Source organism: Oncorhynchus gorbuscha, linkage group LG10, assembly GCF_021184085.1.
Source record: "Oncorhynchus gorbuscha isolate QuinsamMale2020 ecotype Even-year linkage group LG10, OgorEven_v1.0, whole genome shotgun sequence".
In the NCBI taxonomy this organism is placed as follows: domain Eukaryota; kingdom Metazoa; phylum Chordata; class Actinopteri; order Salmoniformes; family Salmonidae; genus Oncorhynchus; species Oncorhynchus gorbuscha.
Genome location: NC_060182.1, coordinates 68463619 through 68485845, shown reverse-complemented (window position 1 = coordinate 68485845; position 22227 = coordinate 68463619). Strand labels below are relative to the sequence as shown.

At 42.8% G+C, this 22227-nt stretch overlaps 2 protein-coding genes across 5 annotated transcripts; both read right to left on the bottom strand.

Annotated features, from left to right (window-relative positions):
- Nucleotides 1-1130: 1130 nt before the first annotated feature.
- Nucleotides 1131-11771, bottom strand: LOC124046427 (rho GTPase-activating protein 11A-like). 4 transcript variants are annotated; one of them, XM_046366778.1, is made up of 13 exons: nt 11016-11770; nt 8450-8517; nt 8218-8314; nt 7847-8103; nt 7584-7747; nt 7332-7472; nt 7093-7167; nt 6471-6638; nt 6231-6369; nt 5923-6031; nt 4983-5103; nt 4409-4831; nt 1131-4291 (listed from the first exon to the last, which is right to left on the bottom strand). In XM_046366778.1, the coding sequence occupies exons 1-13, from the start codon at nt 11145-11147 to the stop codon at nt 3324-3326; spliced, it is 2862 nt and encodes a 953-aa protein (XP_046222734.1). In that variant the 5' UTR covers nt 11148-11770; the 3' UTR covers nt 1131-3323. The 4 variants fall into 4 exon arrangements, with proteins under 4 accessions (XP_046222734.1, XP_046222732.1, XP_046222731.1 ...); XM_046366776.1 differs by having other exon boundaries at nt 1131-4831; nt 7584-7744; nt 11016-11771; XM_046366775.1 differs by having other exon boundaries at nt 1131-4831.
- Nucleotides 11772-12391: 620 nt separating this feature from the next.
- On the bottom strand, nt 12392-16423 carry LOC124046426 (actin, alpha cardiac muscle-like). Its single transcript, XM_046366774.1, has 9 exons — nt 16310-16423; nt 14673-14823; nt 14353-14481; nt 14109-14219; nt 13910-13994; nt 13380-13541; nt 13044-13235; nt 12748-12929; nt 12392-12619 (listed from the first exon to the last, which is right to left on the bottom strand). Exons 2-9 carry the CDS (start codon nt 14799-14801, stop codon nt 12476-12478), a joined length of 1134 nt encoding a protein of 377 aa, XP_046222730.1. The 5' UTR covers nt 14802-14823; nt 16310-16423; the 3' UTR covers nt 12392-12475.
- Between the last annotated feature and the right edge of the window lie 5804 nt (nt 16424-22227).

Genomic DNA, 22227 nt, shown 5'->3' with positions numbered 1-22227 from the left:
ATCAGCCAATTTCCATCTTTCCCCACTACCGGCCACTGGGCTTCCTCTCACCACCATATTTAGTAGTGAGTGGAAACGCCAACCGGATGCTTCACATTTATACATCCGGTGAAATATCTGTCTCATTGTTCCATCTGTGCCTCTGCCATTCAACTGTATTAGAGCATAATTTGAGTGACAGAGGAATGAAGCAATTACATTTTGACTTGAAATGGGTGGGAGTCGGGACCATTTAAGAAAAAAAAGTGAAAGCTGAGATATGTCACTACTGAGAGCGCAATAAAAAATATCAGTGGCTCAAGCAGTTTTCTCAATCTAACGCTAATAATATTAACTAGCTTGTGTTGTAGTAGTGTGACAGTGACCAAGTTTACATGCGCACAGTATTCTGCATAGTAGCTCATATCCCGCTTAAAGGCACTGCTTGGCCAATCCAACTTCTGCATTGGCTGTGCAGCATTTATGGTGATACGGCCTCTAATACTTATTGTGCTCCGTGGAGCAGCACAGAGCTGTTGTGAAGGAAGTGAGTTTATACAAGACATCCTGACCCCACCTACCGTCAAACAATCCTGTAAATGTGGAGCTTTATGAGCTACTAAATATATATAGCACTCTGCAATGTTACAAAATTTGAGAGGCACGCCCGCAATGCGGTACGGAACTCAATTTGGCCTCTGCATGCCTAAGGAGGCTCCGCAATTGCATCACACCTTCCACATAGAGCCACCGACCCAATTTTCGGATCATGTCTGAATTTGCTTTACAGGTCTTATTTGGAATAAGCTGTTTACATGCAGATTTGATATCCTGCTCACAAGTATCCCTGTAACCACAAATAAACAGAATATTCCTCATTTAAGGTCATTTGGGTTAAATGGAATAGTAACAAATATATGGACACTGACAAATATACGGACACTCTGATTGGCTGGGCCTGGCTCCCAAGTGGGTAGGCCTGTGCCCTGCCAGGTCCACCCATGGCTGTGCCCCTGACCAGTCATGTGAAATCCATAGATTAGTGCCTAATGAATTTCTGAACTGTAACTTAGTAAAATCGTTGAAACTGTTGCATTTATATTTTTGTTAAGTATGAATTACTAATGCATTCATTCTACAAATGTAAGACATTCTGGTGAGTACTACTTTATTTAGTCTTCTGGGGCAACAAGTCATGACAGAAGAGAATCTGCATGTATCTAACTATACCTAATAAACAAATGGCCACCCAAGTGTAAAAAATTATAATATGGCCTACCAAATGTCAGACATTATAAGCAGAAACTTTTCTAAATTAGGGGTGAAAGTAGCCAGTAGGCTATACAGTCCAGTACAAAGTATCTGTAAAATAAATTATGGAATTACAGTGGATGGAAACGCACAGGTAACCTACTTTTTGAAGTGATTTGTTTGAACATCAGATGAAAACATCCCACAACACCCATGATATGCTCAACTGAGCCTGTGCAAACAAAAACAGTAAACGAGATAAAATGTTTACATGGCACAGTATCCCCTTTAAGATCAGCACATCCCAGGCATCTTATCTGGGTTTCTCATAACCTGGATACAAGCCTTTTCAGGTTATTGTAAACAGGATACGTATGGTGTTTATATGCATCTACTCAATAACAGAATACTTAAGTATCCTGAATAAGAATGGGATATTGGTGTGCATGTAAATGTGATCAGTGTTAGCTAGCTTGTGTTGTAGTAGTGTGACAATGGCAAAAGCAGCTGCAGTGGATATTATCAACTTCAAAGTGGATGTTGCTAATTTGTTAGCATCACCCTTTTCAAGATAAACTTTCAAACTTAGTTTACAAATCATCACCTGGTGAGTGGCATTTTGTTGTTGTTGCAGCTCACTTACTGTTAGCAATCTCTCTGAAAATAATGATCATGAAACATTGTTGCATTTATACTTTATATCACCGGTTAGGGGGAAGAACGTTCTAAAAATATATTTGCAATGCAATTTTATTGTTATGATTTCATGGGGAGTAAATGGGCTGCATATTCTTTAACATTATTTGATGCTGTGGGTGACTGCAGTCACCATACCAGCCGTGTCTATGTGACCAAAACGATCTCTCCTTCAGAGCCATGGAGTGCACAGGTATTAAAGTCGATGTCGTTTCAGCACCACGAGCCTGTCACCTTTGATGTGACACTGTTGTCGGTATTGGTGATGGTGTGATCGTGGTGTTAGGTTACCACAGGTTGTGTGAAGTTTTTTTGTTTTTCTGGTCGCATCATTTTATGCATTATTTCACACGTGTCAATGCCAGTGGTCTCTGTGTGCGCGGCAGCCCGAAGCACAGCCAGGTCTGTTTGATTAATTCATAACGTCATCAAAAAGCATGGCTCTTCCTCGACGAGAACGGTCGGACTACAGAAGATATGTCGGGCGTATTAAGCGATGCTATTTTATTGATTTGATACAACGTAAACGGGAAGATATATGTCAGTCTGAAGTCCTAGGTCCTATAGTCAAGTTTTGCCACTGACTAGTGACAAATTACATACAGTACCCATGCTACATTGCAGCTGCCCAAACAAGTGACTATAGTACACCCCCTTGTGGAACGAAACTCTAAGGACCAGTAGTGATGTCGAGGTGTTGTTTCCTTAAATTATAATACAATTTCCTTTTGCAGCATTAGTGCAGAGAAATGCACACAGTATTATGAATTATTCCCAACTAAAAAAACAAGTGTTCTGAATGTTTTGATTAATTTTTCTATTTAACAAAAATTCACATGGTAATGCAATACTTCTGAAGAGATTGGAAATACTAGGACTGTAACTGCAGAGGTGAATTAAATCAATATCGCTTGAAAGGTTTTATCAATAAATTTGCCCAAAAGGTGCTTTGATCGGTTCATATGTTTAATCCAATGCAAAATATATATTTTTTAAAGAAAATACATGAAATGTTTTTTTAGGGGAAACAGTTTGCTTTGTAGACATTTACCAAATGACAAACTCAATGAAAAGATAAGTAAAAGCTCATCTAAAATCTGGAAACTTCCAGCCATACACCCAACCGTTGAACATTGGCTTTCACACTAGTCGAACAGACTACAAAACAAACTCATTCCATTACACTGATATGCATTTGCAAAACTCAATTTTTACCAACAAGAGTAAAAAAAGGTGCCATAGATCAGTCACCCCAAACACAACTCACGGAGAACAGCATCTAGAAATTAAAATAAATTAAACCCTGAAACCATAGAGGGGAATGTTTTGGAGTCATACGGTGACTGTCTATTTCCAGATAGGGAGACCTGCATTGTAAAGGGAGCAGTTCTACCAGACTAGAGGTCTATGGGCTTGGTGGCTGACAGCAGTCTGCCATCGTTGAGGGGGTTCCTGGGGGAGCCTCTGTAGCAACACACATCCCTCTCAGCCACCTGCTGCACCACAGACTTCTGACCTTCACCTCCTGGGCTGTTCTTAATGGGTGTGTCACCTTTGGCCTTAGGTTGTACCTTGTTGGTCACGTCGCCTAGAGCGCAATTCCTAGGCTTGCGCATGATGCTGGCTGTCTTCTTGGGTGGGACAGGAGGAGGGCGGGTTTTTGTGGAGCGGCCCTTGTAATTTGGGGGGCCTCCCTGGTTGTCTGCCTGGCACTGGTAAGGCTGAAGCTGAGCCCCAGCAGACAGGCCACTCTCCAGGCTGACAGCCTTCCCCACAGGGGTGTCCTGGGTCCGGCTGAAGGTGTTCCCAACCACTGCAGGCCTCCTGTCCACCAGTAGAGAGTTGATCCTGCGGACAGACTGGCGCACGGGAGTACGCTGGAACTTGAGAGGGGACCTGACTGCTTTGGCCTGTGATTTAGGTGAATACAGGACGAGCTTGTTGAAGCGCTGGATGTGGTCTGCCACCCTTACCCTGCGGGTCTCCAGGGTGCCTGGGGAGGGAAGCTCCACCTGCTGATGCTCCTGCCTCTGGGGATGGGTGCTGGGCTCTGGGGATGCCACAGCCACATCTACCATTACAGATACTGTACCCATGGGGGGTAGAGGGGTGTTGAGCTCTTGAAAGTACTCCAGCCCAGAGGCTCTGTATAGAGTGTTCTGGACCCCAGCAGCCATGCTGCGTGTGAAGTGAGCAGGGCTCTGGATGTCCAGGGCATCGATCAGCCTACTGCAGTTCACTTGGTCAACCACAGTCTCTGCCTCTCCCTCCACGGATCTGTCACCGCTGTCACCAGCACACAGCGACTGGTCACAGGCCTTCTCTGACAGACTGCTACTCCTTCCGACTTCAAATAGGGTGCCGTCTATAGACAAGGGAGACAGAGGAACAAACTTGATCTGACCAAATGTGATGTTCTGGTCATCAGCCAGACACCTGTGAGGTGTTGGCATGCTAGAACTCTCTTTGTTTGGTGATGCACCTTTGAGTGTTGAAGATTCAGAAGGAGTTGAATCTGTTTCAGTGTTCTCAGGGTGTGATGCCTTGTCCTCTCCTGAGGGGGCACTGTGGTGTGACTCAGTGAAGGCTCTTTTGATCTTGAGCAAGGTGGGCCCGGTCTGGGACTGGCTGAACGAGCCCTCACTCTCCAGGCTCTCAGCGCTGGAGCCACAGCACAGCTTCTTGGGGAAGCTGGCCACCATGGGGGGCTTGGCCACCACGATGGCAGGCTCAGAGTAGTAGTTGTTGTTCAGGCACATGTTCATGGGTGTGTCGGTGAAGGAGCCCTCGCCCAAGACAAGACCCTCGTCAGGGGTCTCCCCGTTCCAGGATGCCCGGAAGGCACTGCCGTCGTCACACTGGGGGGTCAGCAGGTTGTCCTCTGACTTACTGTAGAACTTGGAGCCTGTTGAGTACAGTGGGCAGTAGCAGACAGCGCTTCCCTCAAGGGACAACGTATAACACAAACACTGATCCATTTCATGCATTACTTTAACTCTTAGCACATTAATTATGAAAGTACATTTTGAATGTTAGTTTTTAAAATATGGACTCACCATTCGACGAGCTCTTGTTTCGCAATACAGTCGGGCTAAATTCGGCATCTTTGGTGAAACGAAAACTGGTGGTGCTCTCTTGAGTGGCAAGTCGCCAACCAATGGACTCTGAACCCTCTTTCTGAATCGCCAGCATGGAATGAGAAATGACATTGTTGGGATGGAAGCATCTAGATGTAGCCGTGCACTAGAACGTTGTTTAGATGTATGACTGATGGATTGGAATTTAAGGGTCTTTGGAGTATGGTAAAAAGTTACTCTGAAGAAATGTTTTGGTCAATGTTTTATTAAATTGCAAATATACATCATTATGACGCACTATAAAATTACTGTCGTACCTAAACCAGGTTACAGTTCCGTTTATGTAAATATAATATTTGGTTAATATATTAAATGTTTTAAAAGTCTTAAAATGTTAAGATTTCACAAATCTAAAATAATATTTAATATCCTAGCATTGAGAGTATAAACATCTTGGTTGACTAGTTAATCAGTATAAACATTCCATCAAATGTTACAGAACAGTCATGCAGAAATAACGGTATTCTCGTCATGTAAACAATAATGTTTCACTTATTGGAAAAATTCATAATAATGTCTTAAAATGGGCTCCGTTCAATTTATTAACCCACCATGCATTATTGAAACTAAACACGAATACGCTAAAACTGCCATAAAACGACAGACAAAATGTAAGTAGTTAATCCAAAGATTTAAGCTAAAAATAAAACCTAAAAATATTAGAAATAAGTGCTTCCGTGCTAAATTGTACCTTACAATTGCACCCTAATGCATAACTGTTCATTATTTATATTCGATTAGTACAATTAAAGTCAATAGGCAAACAGGGGTCATCAAGGCTGGGATTGAGAGCAGGCTTTCCCTCCAATTTGAGGACCATATAATCAGTGTGAGGTCATACATGGGGATCTAAACTTACAGGGTCTCTGCTGCTCTTGCCCAGGCTGAAGCGCAGGCGCAGGGACTTACAAACATTTTCTTTCTTGGTGACCTTGGGAGAGAAGCAACCAGCTTTCCCTGACTCCACTCTGAAAAACAGACAAGAACATGTGAGCATACCGTTTCAACCATTGTCAAGTTAGACATATTATACATAATTAAATACAAATATTCAAGAAGGTTAGTGCGTTTCAGATCGTTATCAGTTTGAATACAGGAACAGGATGCATCGTCATTACCACATAGGATTGGGAAATAGCCTTTGATAAACCACATGCATGTATGTACCGGTTGACAACATGCCGGTGACTCAGTCGTTTGCTCTTTCTGCTTGCAGAGCTGGCACACTGCCTGCTGGACCTCCCAATTGAGGACAATGCATTCTGGGAGGAGTTCAGGGATTCCGAAGCACTGGGGTCCGTGTATCCTGAACAACAGGAACGAAGGGGAACACTCAGCACACACTCTTTTTAGTCTTCTTATTATTATTTTTACGTCACCCATTTTGATTATATAGGGCCGCGTTACCTGGTACAGGAGTAGAGCTTCCACCAAACAGAGCATTAGGTAGTAACTCTAAAACAAGGTTCTTTTTGATGGATCTCCGTTTCTTGCTGGAGCCATAACTTTGACCAGATTCCAAAGGAAGTTTTCTCTTGGAGTTGGGAGTAATTATCACAGGAGTTGAAGAAAAAACTGGGGAAAATCATGAGTGAATTTAGGTTTATGTTCCCCAAGTTTCCCAATGAAAATGATTTAGAACAGAGTCAACTGAAATAATTTGCAGGGATTCTGGATTTGCATTGATGGAGAATATTAAAGCCAATGGACAAGCACACAGGCAAAGAGTAGGCAAGGCAAAGAGTAGGCAAGGCAAAGAGTAGGCAAGACAATTTGGGCAAGCATCAAATCATTTAACATAATAGGGAAAAAATGCTAACAAGACAGACAGCATTGCTACTCATTCACTACATATGAGCAAATGAAAACCACCTGCGATCAAATTGTAATGAAGAGTTTCTTAATTTCTGTGAAAGTCAAGCAGCTGATTCCTTGTTGTAAACTGGATGAGATGTATATGTGTTAGAGCTATGGGGGTATGCTCTCATTTGACGGCAGGAGGCGTGACCTAACCTGAATAAATACCTACCATATCCGTCTGACTGGGGAGTATTTGTGGGTGTTCTATTTATTTTTAACTTATTCCGAGCTCCATTGACCATATCTGAAATGCGAGACAAAACATTCCGGATTTGGGAAATTCAATAGAGCTTTACTGAGAAAGCGATAAGCCTACAGCACATGATAATTTCAATGACCAAATGCTATACAGAATAAATGTATTCTACATCAAGCAATGTCCTGCCCAGTTTTTCCAGTGTATCTGACCTCCTAAACTGCGCCTGTGTCTCCTCTTGGTCCCAGAGTTTGTGTCTAACTCCTCGAATCCATCTAGAGTAGGGGAGAGAACAGCAGCCTCGCAGCCCAGCATGGCTGGAATCTTCTCCATGATGAACTGAGGTACCACACCTACCACAGAGACACATTTAGAAACTGTGAGCTATAGACATTTACATTTAACTACCACATTTAATGCCCACTTGATTAGTGACACTACAATAACAAAGCTTGAACTGTTACCGAAATCCAGAGCATGTTCTATAAGGCAGTAGACCACGGCTGCCTGTTGCTTGAGGCGTTTCTCTGTGCTGGCGTTCATCTTGTCTGCCCCGTCTCCAGCGTGCAGGAGGTTGGGAGCCAGGATCACAGACAGGTTACTGCTGTCCATCTTATTCACACCACTTCTGAGACGAAGCAAAACCAGGGTGGGAAAGAATGATTGCCCCAGTTCAAAATGGTACAGATATACTATTTAATTACGAGACAAACTTGTGAAATTGTACCTCTGAGAGACTTTGTGGAGGAAGGCGAAGAAGTAATGTAGGATGCTCATGTTTCTGTCAGGCAGTACACAGGACAGCAGCAGGGTGGCAGAGGTCCTCTCCTCCTCTGTGGGCAGCTGCTGGGCCTTGAGGAAGGCATCATGCAGCTCTGTGGGCAGAACAGGATCTGGTAGCTCCCTGAAGAACTGCTTGACCAGGCCAGCAACATCACACGGCAGGGCAGTGGACAGGCACTCCTCACCCATATCCAACTTCGCCTACCCAGACAAAAACAAACAATGATACCCTGTGTTTAACTATCCCAGCAGCCAGGGCCTCCCTATTCATATCAAGGTCAACTGCAGCAGGGTCAAGCTCCAGCCATCACTCACCCTGAGTGCTTTCAGGCGGACAATGGAACCAGACTTTCTGAACAAACCCTCTGTATCCACATGTTCCAGCAGACTTGTGCACGCATCCATGAGAAAACTGGGAAAGCAAGGGGATGGGAGAAACAGACCATGAAAAGGACAAATCATTTGACTAACACACACAAATAGAGAACAACAAAATATTGAGTTAAAAAGTAGTAGAAGTTCTAGCTAAGACAGGTGTTTATCTTACCACGGTACACTGCCATTCTCCACACTGTACTGCGGAAGGCTCTCCAGCGGCACACCAAACACTTTCACCTGCAAAAACAAACGTCATTATTTCCACTTCATGTTTGATTTCAACAAGGAAGGCTTTGCACGGCACCTGGTTTAATCCACCTATATAGGCCTAACTCACTAATAAACTTCAATTTGGTACCCCATCAATCAAACCACACCACAGAAATATCTGTGAAAGGGCACTCAAGTCTTTACATGTGAATCGTCCCTACTCAGCAGAAGGCAATGACAACTGGTTTAGAATGGTTACGCATTCCATTGCCCAAGGCGGTAGTTTATAACTCATCACCTGATCAAATACAGGCTAACTGTATGTTGTGCCTGCCAAGTGCCAAACAGTTCTCTTCAGTATTTTAGAGGGAGAGACGAGAAAACAAGTGCTTCAATGTGCTTTTGAAAAACAACAGCCTATAGCCTACCACAGCCCTGTGCAATTTATTTAATATATTTCCTGCCAGTACATTTGAGAGAATGTGTGAGTTAAATGGACAAAACCAATTGCCTTAAATCAAATTAGTCTACCTGCCAAAGGCAAGCATTCCTTGAGCCACTCTCTCATCACCAAGCTCAATAAAACAGTCTGTGCTATTATGTATGCCTCTTTAGGAATTTCTTATAACAGGGCAGACTGACCCAAATGTGTCATCTATTGTCATTTTTTGACTCACATTTGAGACAAGGAACAATTCACTTAGCTAGTTAAATACATAAATCTTAGATAGCTATGGCTAGTCCACCCCTTAACACCATTACTTGTTGGGGAGTGAACCTCCAACTCAGTTCTGGCTGACAGACTAGCCCTTGATCACGACATGTAGTTCCATTTCATTACACATAAGAGTCATTGGACAAAGACATTCTTTACGGGATCCTTTTTTAAGATCCCTGATGCTCGGGTTGAACATAAACATGCATCGCTTGTGGTAGGGATTTGGAAGCATAAGGACCTTATCATTCATATCAGAGAAATAATTTATAGGGTTAGTGTTCGCACGCAGCCATGATACGAAAGTAAAGTGCTTTTTGTTTCTAGAAACCTATTACACTAAGAATCAAATCCAATCACGTCCGCCGAATACAACATTTATTAGATTCACGTTTAGATTGAGTATTTGGCTGCCAGAGTCAGTCTATCTCTGAACATAACACAAGGTCCTTGGACCTTAAGGAGTAACGGTAACATTACACTCAGTAAGAGTACATCTTGGGCTAGCAGACAGACTAACATTAATCCAACAATGAAAGTGAATTACAATGATAGGCTTAACAAATGGGGTTGGGTGAAAGTTAACTCTTGACAATTCTAGGCAGAATTCTGCCTTCTTCCTACAGTTCTCAGCCATCATTATATGCTGACCAGACCAGACACATAATGCGGTGTGGTCTGCGTCACAAAATACATTTAGAAATCCATGTTAGCACGTTGCCAATGGCTAAAATAGAAGTCATTCCTATTTCTGACGCAGATCACGCTGCAAGTCCTGCATCTCCCATCTCCTCATTGGTTTATAGCAGCAGGTACCCACAAGCCATCTCCTCATTGGTTTATAGAAGCAGGTACCCACGTGCCATCTCCTCATTGGTTATACCCACGGGGGTGATTGAAAGGAGAAATGTTTTGCAGGTCATTGTGATAAAAGTGTAGATGCCAATCACCATATAGGTTCAAAGATGAAAAGGCCTGGAAGGAGGAGAGATGACTATAAACGATTCGGTTGGCCGTTTTATGTGTGGATTAATTGTAGTAGAAGATCTTGTTATTTTACCTGAAACGCACAACTCAATGTTGTGGGGGGGGGGCACAATTAATGTATGCACGATAGCGCACGCGCGCAGCCGGTTTGGGATCCGTAGCCTCGCCCACGACTGACTCACATGAACAACAATCTGAACGATGTGTTTTATAAATCACTAGCAATACGGCTTTCGAAACATATGGCCGTTATCTTTGATCAGCTTGGAATAATCTTTCAAATTAGAAAGATACACTTACTGTACTGCAGCAGTTTTTCACAGATAAATACAGTTGTGGGTGCCTCCATCCAACAAAACTACACTTCTGTTTCACTCCCAGAGTTACTGTAACGTTACGCTTACACAGGTGTTCAGAGGATGCTAGATAGCTCATTAGCACAGGTGGTTGCATCTTGTTTTCCATAAACTTGCAATGTAATGTGTGGGAACACTAACAAGGTGTGTATCAATGTAACCTTGTTAAAATATATATATATATATATATATTTCTCGCTGATATGAAAGGTCATTTTTCTTCCAAAACTGTACCGCAAGCGATGCATGTTAATGGTCAACCCGAGCGTCGGGGATCGTAGCAAAAAAACAACTTCAGAAGACGCCTTCATACAATGACTTGTGTCATGTAATGGAACTGTGAGTCATGGGGGCTACTTTGGTAAAAGTGCACCGAATGATGCATATTAGTCAGGCAGGATGTTTCACAAACAAGGAACTTATCTAGCTGACTAATCTAGCTTGCAAACTAAACAAAACAGACTTACCGAATAGCTAACTGTCAACTTGCAGCTGGTGTGAGCTTTGTTTTTATTCCAATTCTTCGTCTTTATCCCATAAGCAGCACGAAGGTGTTGCACAACAGCCAGACGCATCACATTTCTTTCAATGATCTTCATATTTCACTTTAACAATGACTTCCAATGTGCCTTCTTAAAATGTTCAACACGGCTACCAATTTACCTAGCCAACTAGCAGATCATCTATGCGTATCCTTCTCTAACGTTAGCATAACAGCTAGCTAAAAGTGCCTAGCTAACTATCCCACGTCCGCACTTCCCTTCCTTTCAATCAGCAACAACTCTGTGTACGCGCTTCTTCTCATTCAAAACAATCCATCTAACGTTAATTTGACAAACCAAATCCTTCAACACAACCTGCAACGAGCTAGGTCGACCATCAAATAAAAACAACCGCTGTGCCAACTATCCAGTCCCAGCAGAACCGACCCTGTTAGGCGCTATCATTATTGTGTAGCAAGCCCACGTTCGCCACTGTTAACAGTTAGCTAGCATGCTGTAGCTAACGTTAGAAAGTTAGCTAGCTCAATAACGATTATCATAGCTGTACTAGCTAATTTATAGTACAGTATGCCTAAATCTATATTATACTATTTACTATTCATGAATACATGTGTCGAAAACGATATGACTATTCTCTTGTTCTTATCTAATCTTAATTGCCCTAGCTAGCTACATTGCTTGCAGACTACGTTTCCCTAAAATATTTTTTCTAATCTTTCAAACGGCAGCGCTTCTACATATTGCGCTCTGATTGGCTAGAATGGGTTCAAATATCAAGACCCACACAAAGGAAATGCAGATGCCTTTACAAGTGCCTGTTGAGCAGCTACTGTACCTATACCAGTCTCAGACTGCATTGAATATCCCTAAAATAGTTAAATATGTAGATTGTCCAAATTATGCAATTTAAAAAAACAACAACAGCTTGAATGCTAGACTCAAGATAGGCTACTGTAAAGTTTAGAAACTGGGCCAGAAATATGACACATCTAATATGATCTAATGCCAAGTAAAATATGAATACCAACAATACTGTAAAATGTTTATATTCACGTTTTAAATTAAATATTTCTATGTGCTTTTACATTTGAATAAAAGATAGATCTACAAGTCGGTCTATGGCATCTTAATAGGCCTATATCATAATTACATTTGAGTCATTTAGCATATACTCTTGATCAATTTATGTAGGTTAAGTGCCTTGCTCAAGGGAATATTGACAGATTTTTCACCTAGTTGGCTCAGGGATTCGATCCAGCAACCTTTCAATTACTGGCCCAACACTCTCCCGCTAGGCTACCTGCCACCCTACAATGCAGAAAAGAGTCAAAACAAATGCGTTGTTACAAGGATCTAATTTTATTACAACATGTATATACAGTAAATGACACATTACAAATGTATGGGTGAAGAGGGTTGACTGTTTAGAAGCACTTTCTGTGAACAATGGAGGGGCCTGCCTCATCGTACTCCTGCTTGCTGATCCACATGGCCTGGAAGGTGGATAGGGAAGCCAGGATGGAGCCACCGATCCAGACAGAGTACTTACGCTCAGGGGGAGCAATGATCTAGAAGATGAACATAGTACAGAGAATTGCTTAGTTTCACGTAGACTCACTGCAAATGCATACCTGAACATTTCAATTAACTTGATGGTTGACATCCAGAAGGTAAATATGGTGGGATTGTCCCTCACCTTGATCTTCATGGTGCTGGGGGCCAGCGCTGTGATTTCCTTCTGCATACGGTCAGCAATACCAGGGTACATGGTGGTACCACCAGACAGCACATTGTTGGCATACAGGTCCTTACGGATGTCAATGTCACACTTCATGATGCTGTTGTAGGCGGTCTCATGGATACCAGCGGACTCCATACCTGATAGAAGATATTACAGACGTCCATTAATTGACACAGAACACACAATGTTGTTGTTGTTGTAATAGCATTTTGTAATGCAACCATAACGTATAATGCATAAGCATGCCTCACCAATGAAGGAAGGCTGGAAGAGGGTCTCTGGGCAACGGAAACGCTCATTACCAATGGTAATGACCTGACCGTCGGGAAGCTCGTAGCTCTTCTCCAGGGAGGAGGAGGAGGCAGCAGTGGCCATCTCATTTTCGAAGTCCAGGGCGACATAGCACAGCTTCTCCTTGATGTCACGCACAATCTCACGCTCAGCTGAGGGGGGCAAGTTTACAGGATGACACGAAGAACTTTCATACAACTGCACAGCAAGAGATTGCTGTAATCACATAGAAATTACAATAATCAAAAAAATGAGGCATAACCTCGTTGACAGTTAGCCCTCCTACACATCCTTACCGGTGGTCACGAAAGAGTAGCCACGCTCTGTCAGGATCTTCATCAGGTAGTCAGTCAGATCACGACCAGCCAGATCCAGACGCATGATGGCATGGGGAAGAGCATAACCCTCATAGATGGGGACGTTGTGGGTCACACCATCACCAGAGTCCAGCACAATGCCTATAGGGAGCAGACAAGGCCCATTAGTGAGTCAGACAGACACGACTGACAGAGGAATGGCCAAGCATTTGTCACATCATAAACTAACAATACCGCTGACATCAATGGCAGGTGTGCCACATACCCTTCTAAACAGTGTTTAACACGTCCTTTGACAACCAGGACACAATTCATCTAGCTGTCTCTGACAACTAAACAGCACACTTATTCAACATATTGTAACATGTGCATCAACTTGATTTGAGTTGTCTCCTGTTGTCATATTGACCACTAATGTGTGACAGCAAACTACATATTGTATCAGTAATATAGCAACTACCCATGGTTGATATTGGTACATATAAGAGGCAGTGTCCTGGAATACTGACCTGTGGTACGACCAGAGGCGTACAAGGACAGGACAGCCTGGATGGCCACATACATAGCGGGAACGTTGAAGGTCTCAAACATGATCTATAACACAAGAATAAGGGAGATATTTCCGAAGTTTGCTTGACGGTTAACCATAGCATTGCTTCTACCAGATAACCTGGATTTGAAATGGGGGAATAAAGGAGTTACAAGTACCTGGGTCATCTTCTCTCGGTTGGCCTTGGGGTTCAGGGGAGCCTCTGTCAGCAGGGTGGGGTGCTCCTCAGGGGCAACACGCAGCTCATTGTAGAAGGTGTGGTGCCAGATCTGCAAGAATACGAGAGAGTTGAAGTTCTCTGTTTATTATGTTGTTATGCTGCATGTATTTACTTCTAGTCTTGTGCCAAAATCAATACCAAGACTCTGATGTCAGTGCAAGATGTTGTAATCTAGGACCCACCTTCTCCATATCGTCCCAGTTAGTGATGATGCCATGCTCGATGGGGTACTTCAGAGTCAGGATACCCCTCTTGCTCTGAGCCTCATCACCTACGTAACTGTCCTTCTGACCCATACCCACCATCACACCCTGAGAAGAGAAAAGAGAGCTTAGGAATTACACTATAATCATCAGAGCCTACATGACAGATGGCACAGCAACATACTGCACTCTTTTTGACACAGTTTGACACCCCTCTCATCTAACAATCTGTGTCTGTACAATGACATCATCTATACCAGCCCCAGTTACGTCGTGGTAGTTTTTCCTAAGTACAATACCTGGTGGCGGGGCCTTCCCACAATGGAAGGGAAGACAGCACGGGGAGCGTCATCTCCGGCAAATCCAGCCTTGACCAAACCAGAGCCATTGTCACACACAAGGGCGGTAGTCTCGTCATCGTCACACATGGTTAGGCTTTACTGGTATGGTCTGTGGGTGACAGAGAGATATAGGGTTGAGAATGAGTGGTGGAAACAGCTGTAACCCCCCCTCCCAACCTAACTGGTTTTTGTTCACAACCACAGACAATTTATTACTGTATTGACATGGAAAATGTCTCCATGCAAATCCAGGTTTTTCAATATCCGGTCTTTTGGAAGATAATATACTGCTCTCTCTTTCATACACTGGTTAATATAGTTGTATTTATTTTTACTACTGCAGTGCAATTTTTACAACTTGTCTTGTAACTATTTTGGTGGCAGGTAGCGTAGTGGTTAAGTGCATTGGGCTGGTTCAAATCCCTGAGCCAACTAGGTGAACAATCTTTACATTTGTCCTTGAGCAAGGCATTTTACCCCAATTGCTCCTGTAAGTCGCTCTGGAAGAAGATCTGATGAATGACTAAAATGTATTTTGAAAATGTAGTCAATTCCTTGTATTTAAAATAGCAGCTATCTATAGAATCCTAACCAATGTATGCTTTAAAAAAATGTATATACAAGCATGTTGTGAAGTTACTGATACTCATGGGCGCAACTTTGGTTTTAGAAGTTATAATAAATATTTATAGTCGGATGAACACTGCAAACAGCCTACCCGACCGTTCGGAGGTGTCCGCATGATCCTAAAGCACAGAGATGCGTTTGTTTTGCATCACATTCCAATGATACAACTGGGGGGGCGGCAAAAATGCAATTCCAGAATGTGGTGGTGGGGGGGGGGGGGGCATGTCCCCCCCCATCCCCAGTGAAAGTTGTGCCCCTACCGATACTGTATCTCAGCTGTCATGATGGTTCTTAGGACATTTTAGGGCCATAGAGGTATCTCCAAAAAGGGCCATATCATTGGCAACAGCAGGCAAGACAAGCTATCTATTTTAAGCTCAACACCCTGGCTGCTACAAACACAGCTTAGACATTGTGCCACATTGACCTCCATGGACACCTATCTGGAGCTATTTCAGGCATGGGAGAGTTGGAGCCAACCCAGAGAGCAGCTGTTGGCACATTGTAACACCTCTGTTTACAGCATGGCTCCTTACCCCATCTCCCTATAATGGCTTCATTTATTAGACACTTTGAGATGTTCCGGTAAGTGTACCGGTAAGTGTTTACTAAGTTATTACACAATAATTACCTGCACCCTCCTTACCTGCACAATCAGCTCATGATAAGTAATGTATCATTCACAAATCTCTGAATAGAATGTTGCTTATTATTTTGGAGCGATACCATCAATTCATTCCAATAAGCAGTGACTTCAGTTTAAAGTGTACTTCTAGTTCATTCCTCAATAAAGCTACAAAGAATTCATCCTGGTAAAAAACTACAACCAATGTCAGAGACCAGCTCTGTCTGGTCAGTGCCAGGTCAAGATGTACTCAAATAACCAAAAAGTGGACTCCCAGTCCCAACAAAGTTGGATGTTTTCCATAGAAATAAGTAGTAATAATATGCAAGTAATATGCACTCACCAAGTTGTATTGCAAGACTGATGCTTCCACTGGGACAAAGGGCGAGAGTGAGAGGACCCCTTAAATAAGAGCAGGTCTGGGGATCAGGGGCGGAGCCTGGAGTTCACATAAGTCCAAATAAGAGCAGCTAGAAAAAAGAAAACAACATTAGAAGTAAATGTATGTGAGCAGGTGGGATGAGACTCCTCAAAATGATGAGATACTTCCCGAAAAATGCTAGACTGATCTGCTTTAGAAATAAAATGAGAGAAGTGAAAAGGGAATGTTCTAGAAAAAAGTGAATGTTCTAAAACATATATATATATATATGTCTGGGTGTTATAATGGTATTCTTATGAATGTCAGGCCATGTTGTTAGGTCAGTTTAAATTGTCTTCTTCATTAAAATACTTCATATACCCTGAGTGGACAAAACATTAGGAACATCTTCCTAATATTGAGTTGCATCCCCTTTTGCCCTCAGATCAGACTCAATTGGTCAGGGCATGGACTCTACAAGGTGTTGAAAGCGTTCCACAGGGATGCTGGCCCACGTTGATTCTGATGCTTCCCACAGTTGTGTCAAGTTGTCTGGATGTCCTTTGGGTGGTGGACCATTCTTGATACACACAGAAAACTGTTGATCGTGAAAAACCCATCAGTGTTGCAGTTCTGGACACACTCAAACCGGTGCACCTGGTACCTACTACCATACCTCGTTCAAAAGCAATATTTTGTCTTTCCTATTCAGCCTCTGAATGGCACACATACAAATCAAATTTATTTATAAAGCCCTTCTTACATCAGCTAATGTCACAAAGTGCTGTACAGAAACCCAGCCTAAAACCCCAGACAGCAAGCAATGCAGGTGTAGAAGCACGGTGGCTAGGAAAAACTCCCTAGAAAGGCAAGAATCTAGAAAGAAACCTAGAGAGGTACCAGGCTATGAGGGGTGGCCAGTCCTCTTCTGGCTGTGCCGGGTGTAGATTATAACAGAACATGGCCAAGATGTTAAAATGTTCATAGATGACCAGCAGGGTCAAATAATAATACACAATCCATGTCTCAATTGTCTCAAGGTTAAAAATCCTTCTTTAACCTGTCTCCTCCCCTTCATCTACACTGATTGAAGTGGATTTAAGAAGTGACATCATTAAGGGGTCATAGCTTTCACCTGGTCAGGTTTTCTTCATGTTTTGTACTGTAGGTTAGCTTTTATTTTACATGTTATTTACACAATGATAAAGAGTTCATTTCGAAATTACATTTGAATTTTCAAAAAATTCTAAAAACTGTTGATAAGACATGATTAAAATAAAGGTTCTGATCAATCATTATTTTTGAGATCACACAAAAAGCTGCATTGGTCATTGTAAATGTAGTTTCATGATGTTGTTTTAAGGACAGAGTTTGTGAGAGAACTGAAAAGCAATTCTGACATTTACTGAAATTGAACTGAATGCAATTATCTCAAAAAAATATAGAGCAGATGTGTCACAGTGTTTTTATTGACACACATTTGGTGTGGGTGGAGTAGTCAATGGGTGTCTGAGGGAGCAGACACATGATATAAAATTCACTGACTGGTATGAGACACTTATACCACGGCAATATGAGGGCCTTCCTTGCATGCATGGTGGCAAAAAACAGATTTGTGGGCCTTCTTAAGGAGATGAATGAGAGCGGCTTTAGTCCACCAGTCAGTAGAACACTGTATATGTCAGTGGACCAGGCTGCTGTTGGTATGTGGGCTGAGCCCCTAAACATGGTGAACAGCTGAGGGTAATGACAGTCCTGTCCTTCCTCCGAGCTGGCTGTCTGACTGGCCTCCGTCTGCTATGCTGAGCCCTGATTGGCTCAGCTCTCTCCTTTTAGGGTCATGGTGTGTAACAGGTGTCAATCCAGTGGGGTCCCGTCATGTTGAGTTAGCAAACTGAGATCCTTATTTGTCCCACCCCCTTCAACACCCTTTAGGCGGGTCAAACAGGGGGACACTGTGGCGGATGGTTATCTTTGGAGTCTGTTAGATTATATCCACGGCTGGATTATATGAGAGCATTTTTCTCCTCTAGGCTGTCCCACTGGATGTTGGGCCTGCCTATTTATAGGTGTTAGTTTGTCGCTATTTCTCCACAGATAGATAGGTGCTGGATGCTATGGGTTAGGATTCCATTGCAGTCCAGTTATGTTCTTTTGCCATCCAATGACCAAACCAGCATTGATCACTGATGTTATTGGAGAGATCATTTTTAGAATCTCACATAACTCAATGTCACACAGCTTGTTCTGAGCACAGGGATATCTTTGAACTCTCATCACACCCAGAGCCTTTTACACCAATAGCCTATACCATTGAATATCTATTCCAAAACAATTTATACAGAATATTTGTTTTTTAATTATGTACTATTATCCTAATTTGTCATGTAGTAAAAGTCTTGGTCTGTTTTCCCTACTTATCCACTCTGCTTCCTCATCACCATCATCCAGTATTTCATTTTCTTTATTTAACGAGGCAAGTCAGTTAAGAACACATTCTTATTTACAATGATGGCCTACCACGGCCAAACCCTCCCCTAACCAAGACAATGCTGGGCCAGTTGTGCGCCGCCCTATGGGACTCCCGATCACAGCCAGTTGTGATACAGCCCGGGATCAAACCAGGGATCGAACCAGGGTCTATTCTGACGCACTTGAACCAGGAATTATTGTCCTTGATAATGAAACAACAAATTTGGGCAATTAAGACAATAAAGCTATCAGGTGTACATATGTTTGTAGTGAATGGGATTGCATATATTCGTTGCAGGAAATATAATTTATCTGCACTCTTGTTTTCTTCAGATGAACATTACTGCCATCTACAGTTGTCTTTTGAAACAGTTAAGTGATGATGTTACACGTCTGTGATAGCAAGTGATGCCATGTTCCAGCCAAAGATGGTGGATAAATGAAGATGTCTCACCGGCCTTTTTGTATTATTGATGTTTAATGAAGAAGTTCTCCACGACCCATGTAAATCTGGGATATATGAGATTTGTGGTGCAAGCTTATGTACAAAAGCCACTATAATGCCATGAATCTAAAAAGTTTGGCCACGTGTCAAGTGTTTGCAAACGGAATATAATTTAAGAGTCTGAGGATGCATGGTGTTGCTATTATGATGGGAATCACGTTCCAGTTTCCTGAGTGCCCTGTTAAGGTGAAAGAGGTCAAAGTAGCAAGTTTCAGGGCTGTCGAGAAGCTCTCCTATGCAGAGGCAGTGAAAATTGTTGAAGCATCAGGTAGAGATGATGAAGCTATGGCAGTGGATGATTACCCAACAGTCTGTCGATGTCAGTCAGATGAGAGATCCTGAAATATTAATCGTGAAGAAGGTTGATTTTATTGCACAGATGATTAATTGTACAGGATAAATTAACAAAAAAATGTAAGAAACTGGAAATCACTGTGAAAGTGGCTAAAATGTTCTTGGATCGCCAGGATTTCCCAGCTGAATCATTGCATGGAACGGTGGCAGGCCTGATTACCAGCGATGATTATTCAGCCTACAGGGAGGAGGTCAGTAACCCGACAGTATGGTGCAACAACCTCTCCCTCAATGTCAACAAAACCAAGGATCTGATCGTGGGGCAGCACTGGAGCAGTTAGACAGCTTCAAGTTCCTCAGTGTCCAAATCACTAAAGACTTAAAACGGTCCAAACACACACGCACAGTCGTGAAGAAGGAGTGACGGTGCCTCTTCTCTCAGGGGGTTGAAAAAGTTTTGCATGGGCCCTCAAATCCTGAAAAGGTTCTACAGCTGTACCATTGAGAGCATATTGACTGGCTGCATCACTGCTTGGTATGGCAATAGCACGGCCCTCGAGCGCATGGTGCTACAGCGGGTTGTGCAGACAGCCCCCGAGCTCCCTGCCACCCAGGACCTCTATATCAGACAATGTGAAAAGAAGACCCCAACCACCCAAGCCATAGACTATTTTCTCTGCTGCCGCACGGCAAGGTGTACCGGTGCATCAAGTCTGACACCAACAGACTCTTGAATAGCTCCTATTCCCAAGCAATACGACTGATAAATAGCTAACAAAATGGCTACACAGACTGGGTTTACCTTGTATCTTTACTTACCTTTTATTTCACTGTCTCTATGCACACTCACTCGCCCTACACACTCACACACACTGTCACTCCAACACACACACACTGTCACTCCAACACGCACACAAACACTCACTTCATCATCTTCTCACTCACACATAATATGCACATATATTTATACCGACTCTATACACCCGCACTCCCACTCACATGCAAGCTGCTGCTACTCTGTTTATCTTATATCCCGTTGCGTAGTCACCTTACCCCTATACATATCTACCTCCATCACTCCAGTATCCCTGCACATGTAAATATGTTTATTGGAACTGAGGTATTTGATCCCCTGCTGATTTTGTAAGTTTGCCCACTGACAAAGAACTGATCAGTCTATCATTTTAATGGTAGGTTTATTTGAACAACGAGAGACAGAATAACAACAAAACAACCCAGAAAAACACATGTCAAAAATGTTAGAAATGGATTTGCATGTTAATGAGGGAAATAAGTATTTGACCCCTCTGCAAAACATGACTTAGTACTTTGTGGAAAAACCCTTGCTGGCAATCAGAGGTCAGATGTGTTTTGGGTCATTGTCATGCTGGAATACCCATCCACGACCCATTTTCAATGCCCTGGCTGAGGGTAGGCGGTTCTCACCCAAGATTTGATGGTACATGGCCCCGTCCATCGTCCCTTTGATGCGGTGAAGTTGTCCTGTCCCCTTAGCAGAAAAACACCCCAAAGCATAATGTTTCCACCTCCATGTTTGATGGTGGGTATGGTGTTCTTGGGGTCATAGGCAGCATTCCTCCTCCAAACACGATGCGTTGAGTTGATGTCAAAGAGCTCCATTTGTCTCATCTGACCACAACACTTTCACCCAGTTGTCCTCTGAATCATTCAGATGTTCATTGGCAAACTTCAGACGGGCATGTATATGCTTTCTTGAGCAGGGGGACCTTACGGGCACTGCAGGATTTCAGTCCTTCATGGCGTAGTGTGTTACCAATTGTTTTCTTGGTGACTATGGTCCCAGCTGCCTTGAGATCATTGATCCTCCCTTGTAGTTCTGGGCTGAGTCCTCACCGTTCTCATTATCATTGCAACTCCATGAGGTGAGATCTTGCATGGAGCCCCAGGCCGAGGGAGATTGACAGTTCTTTTGTGTTTCTACCATTTGCGAATAGTCGCACCACCTGTTGTCACCTTCTCACCAAGCTGCTTGGCGATGGTCTTGTAGCCCATTCCAACCTTGTGTAGGTCTACAGTCTTGTCCCTGACATCCTTGGAGAGCTCTTTGGTCTTGGCCATGGTGGAGAGTTTGAAATCTGATTGATTGATTTGCTTCTGTGGACAGGTGTCTTTTATACAGGTAACAAACTGAGATTAGGAGCACTCCCTTTAAGAGTGTGCTCCTAATCTCAGCTTGTTACCTGTATATAAGACACCTGGAAGCCAGAAATCTTTCTGATTGAGAGAGGGTCAAATAATTATTTCCCTCATTAAAATGCAAATCAATTTATAACATTTTGACATGTGTTTTCTGGATTTTGTTGTTGTTATTCTGTCTCTCACTGTTCAAATAAACCTACCATTAAAATTATAGACTGATCATTTCTTTGTCAGTGGGCAAACGTCCAAAACGGCAGGGGATCAAATACTTTTTTCCCTCGCTGTATTTTATATATATATATATTTATTCTTTAAAGCTATCTTAATTTTTACCCCAACCAGTAGGTGGCGATAATACATATTTTTGTATGTAGTCCACCAATAAAACCCTTGAAGAAGACGAACGTTTATTGGCGATGAGGTTGAAATGGGTAGGGTTAGCTGGTAG

Coding starts and splice junctions, on each gene's coding strand:
- LOC124046427 (XM_046366775.1), bottom strand. CDS start 11,147: ATGAAGATCATTGAAAGAAATGTGATGCGTCTGGCTGTTGTGCAACAC. Junction 6,032..6,230: donor CACCGGCATGTTGTCAACCG/GTACATACATGC, acceptor TCTGTTTTTCAG/AGTGGAGTCAGGGAAAGCTG. Junction 5,104..5,922: donor GCAAGAGCAGCAGAGACCCT/GTAAGTTTAGAT, acceptor CTGGCGATTCAG/AAAGAGGGTTCAGAGTCCAT.
- LOC124046426 (XM_046366774.1), bottom strand. CDS start 14,801: ATGTGTGACGATGACGAGACTACCGCCCTTGTGTGTGACAATGGCTCT. Junction 14,220..14,352: donor ACTGGGACGATATGGAGAAG/GTGGGTCCTAGA, acceptor GTATTCTTGCAG/ATCTGGCACCACACCTTCTA. Junction 13,236..13,379: donor CTACTCTTTCGTGACCACCG/GTAAGGATGTGT, acceptor TGCCCCCCTCAG/CTGAGCGTGAGATTGTGCGT.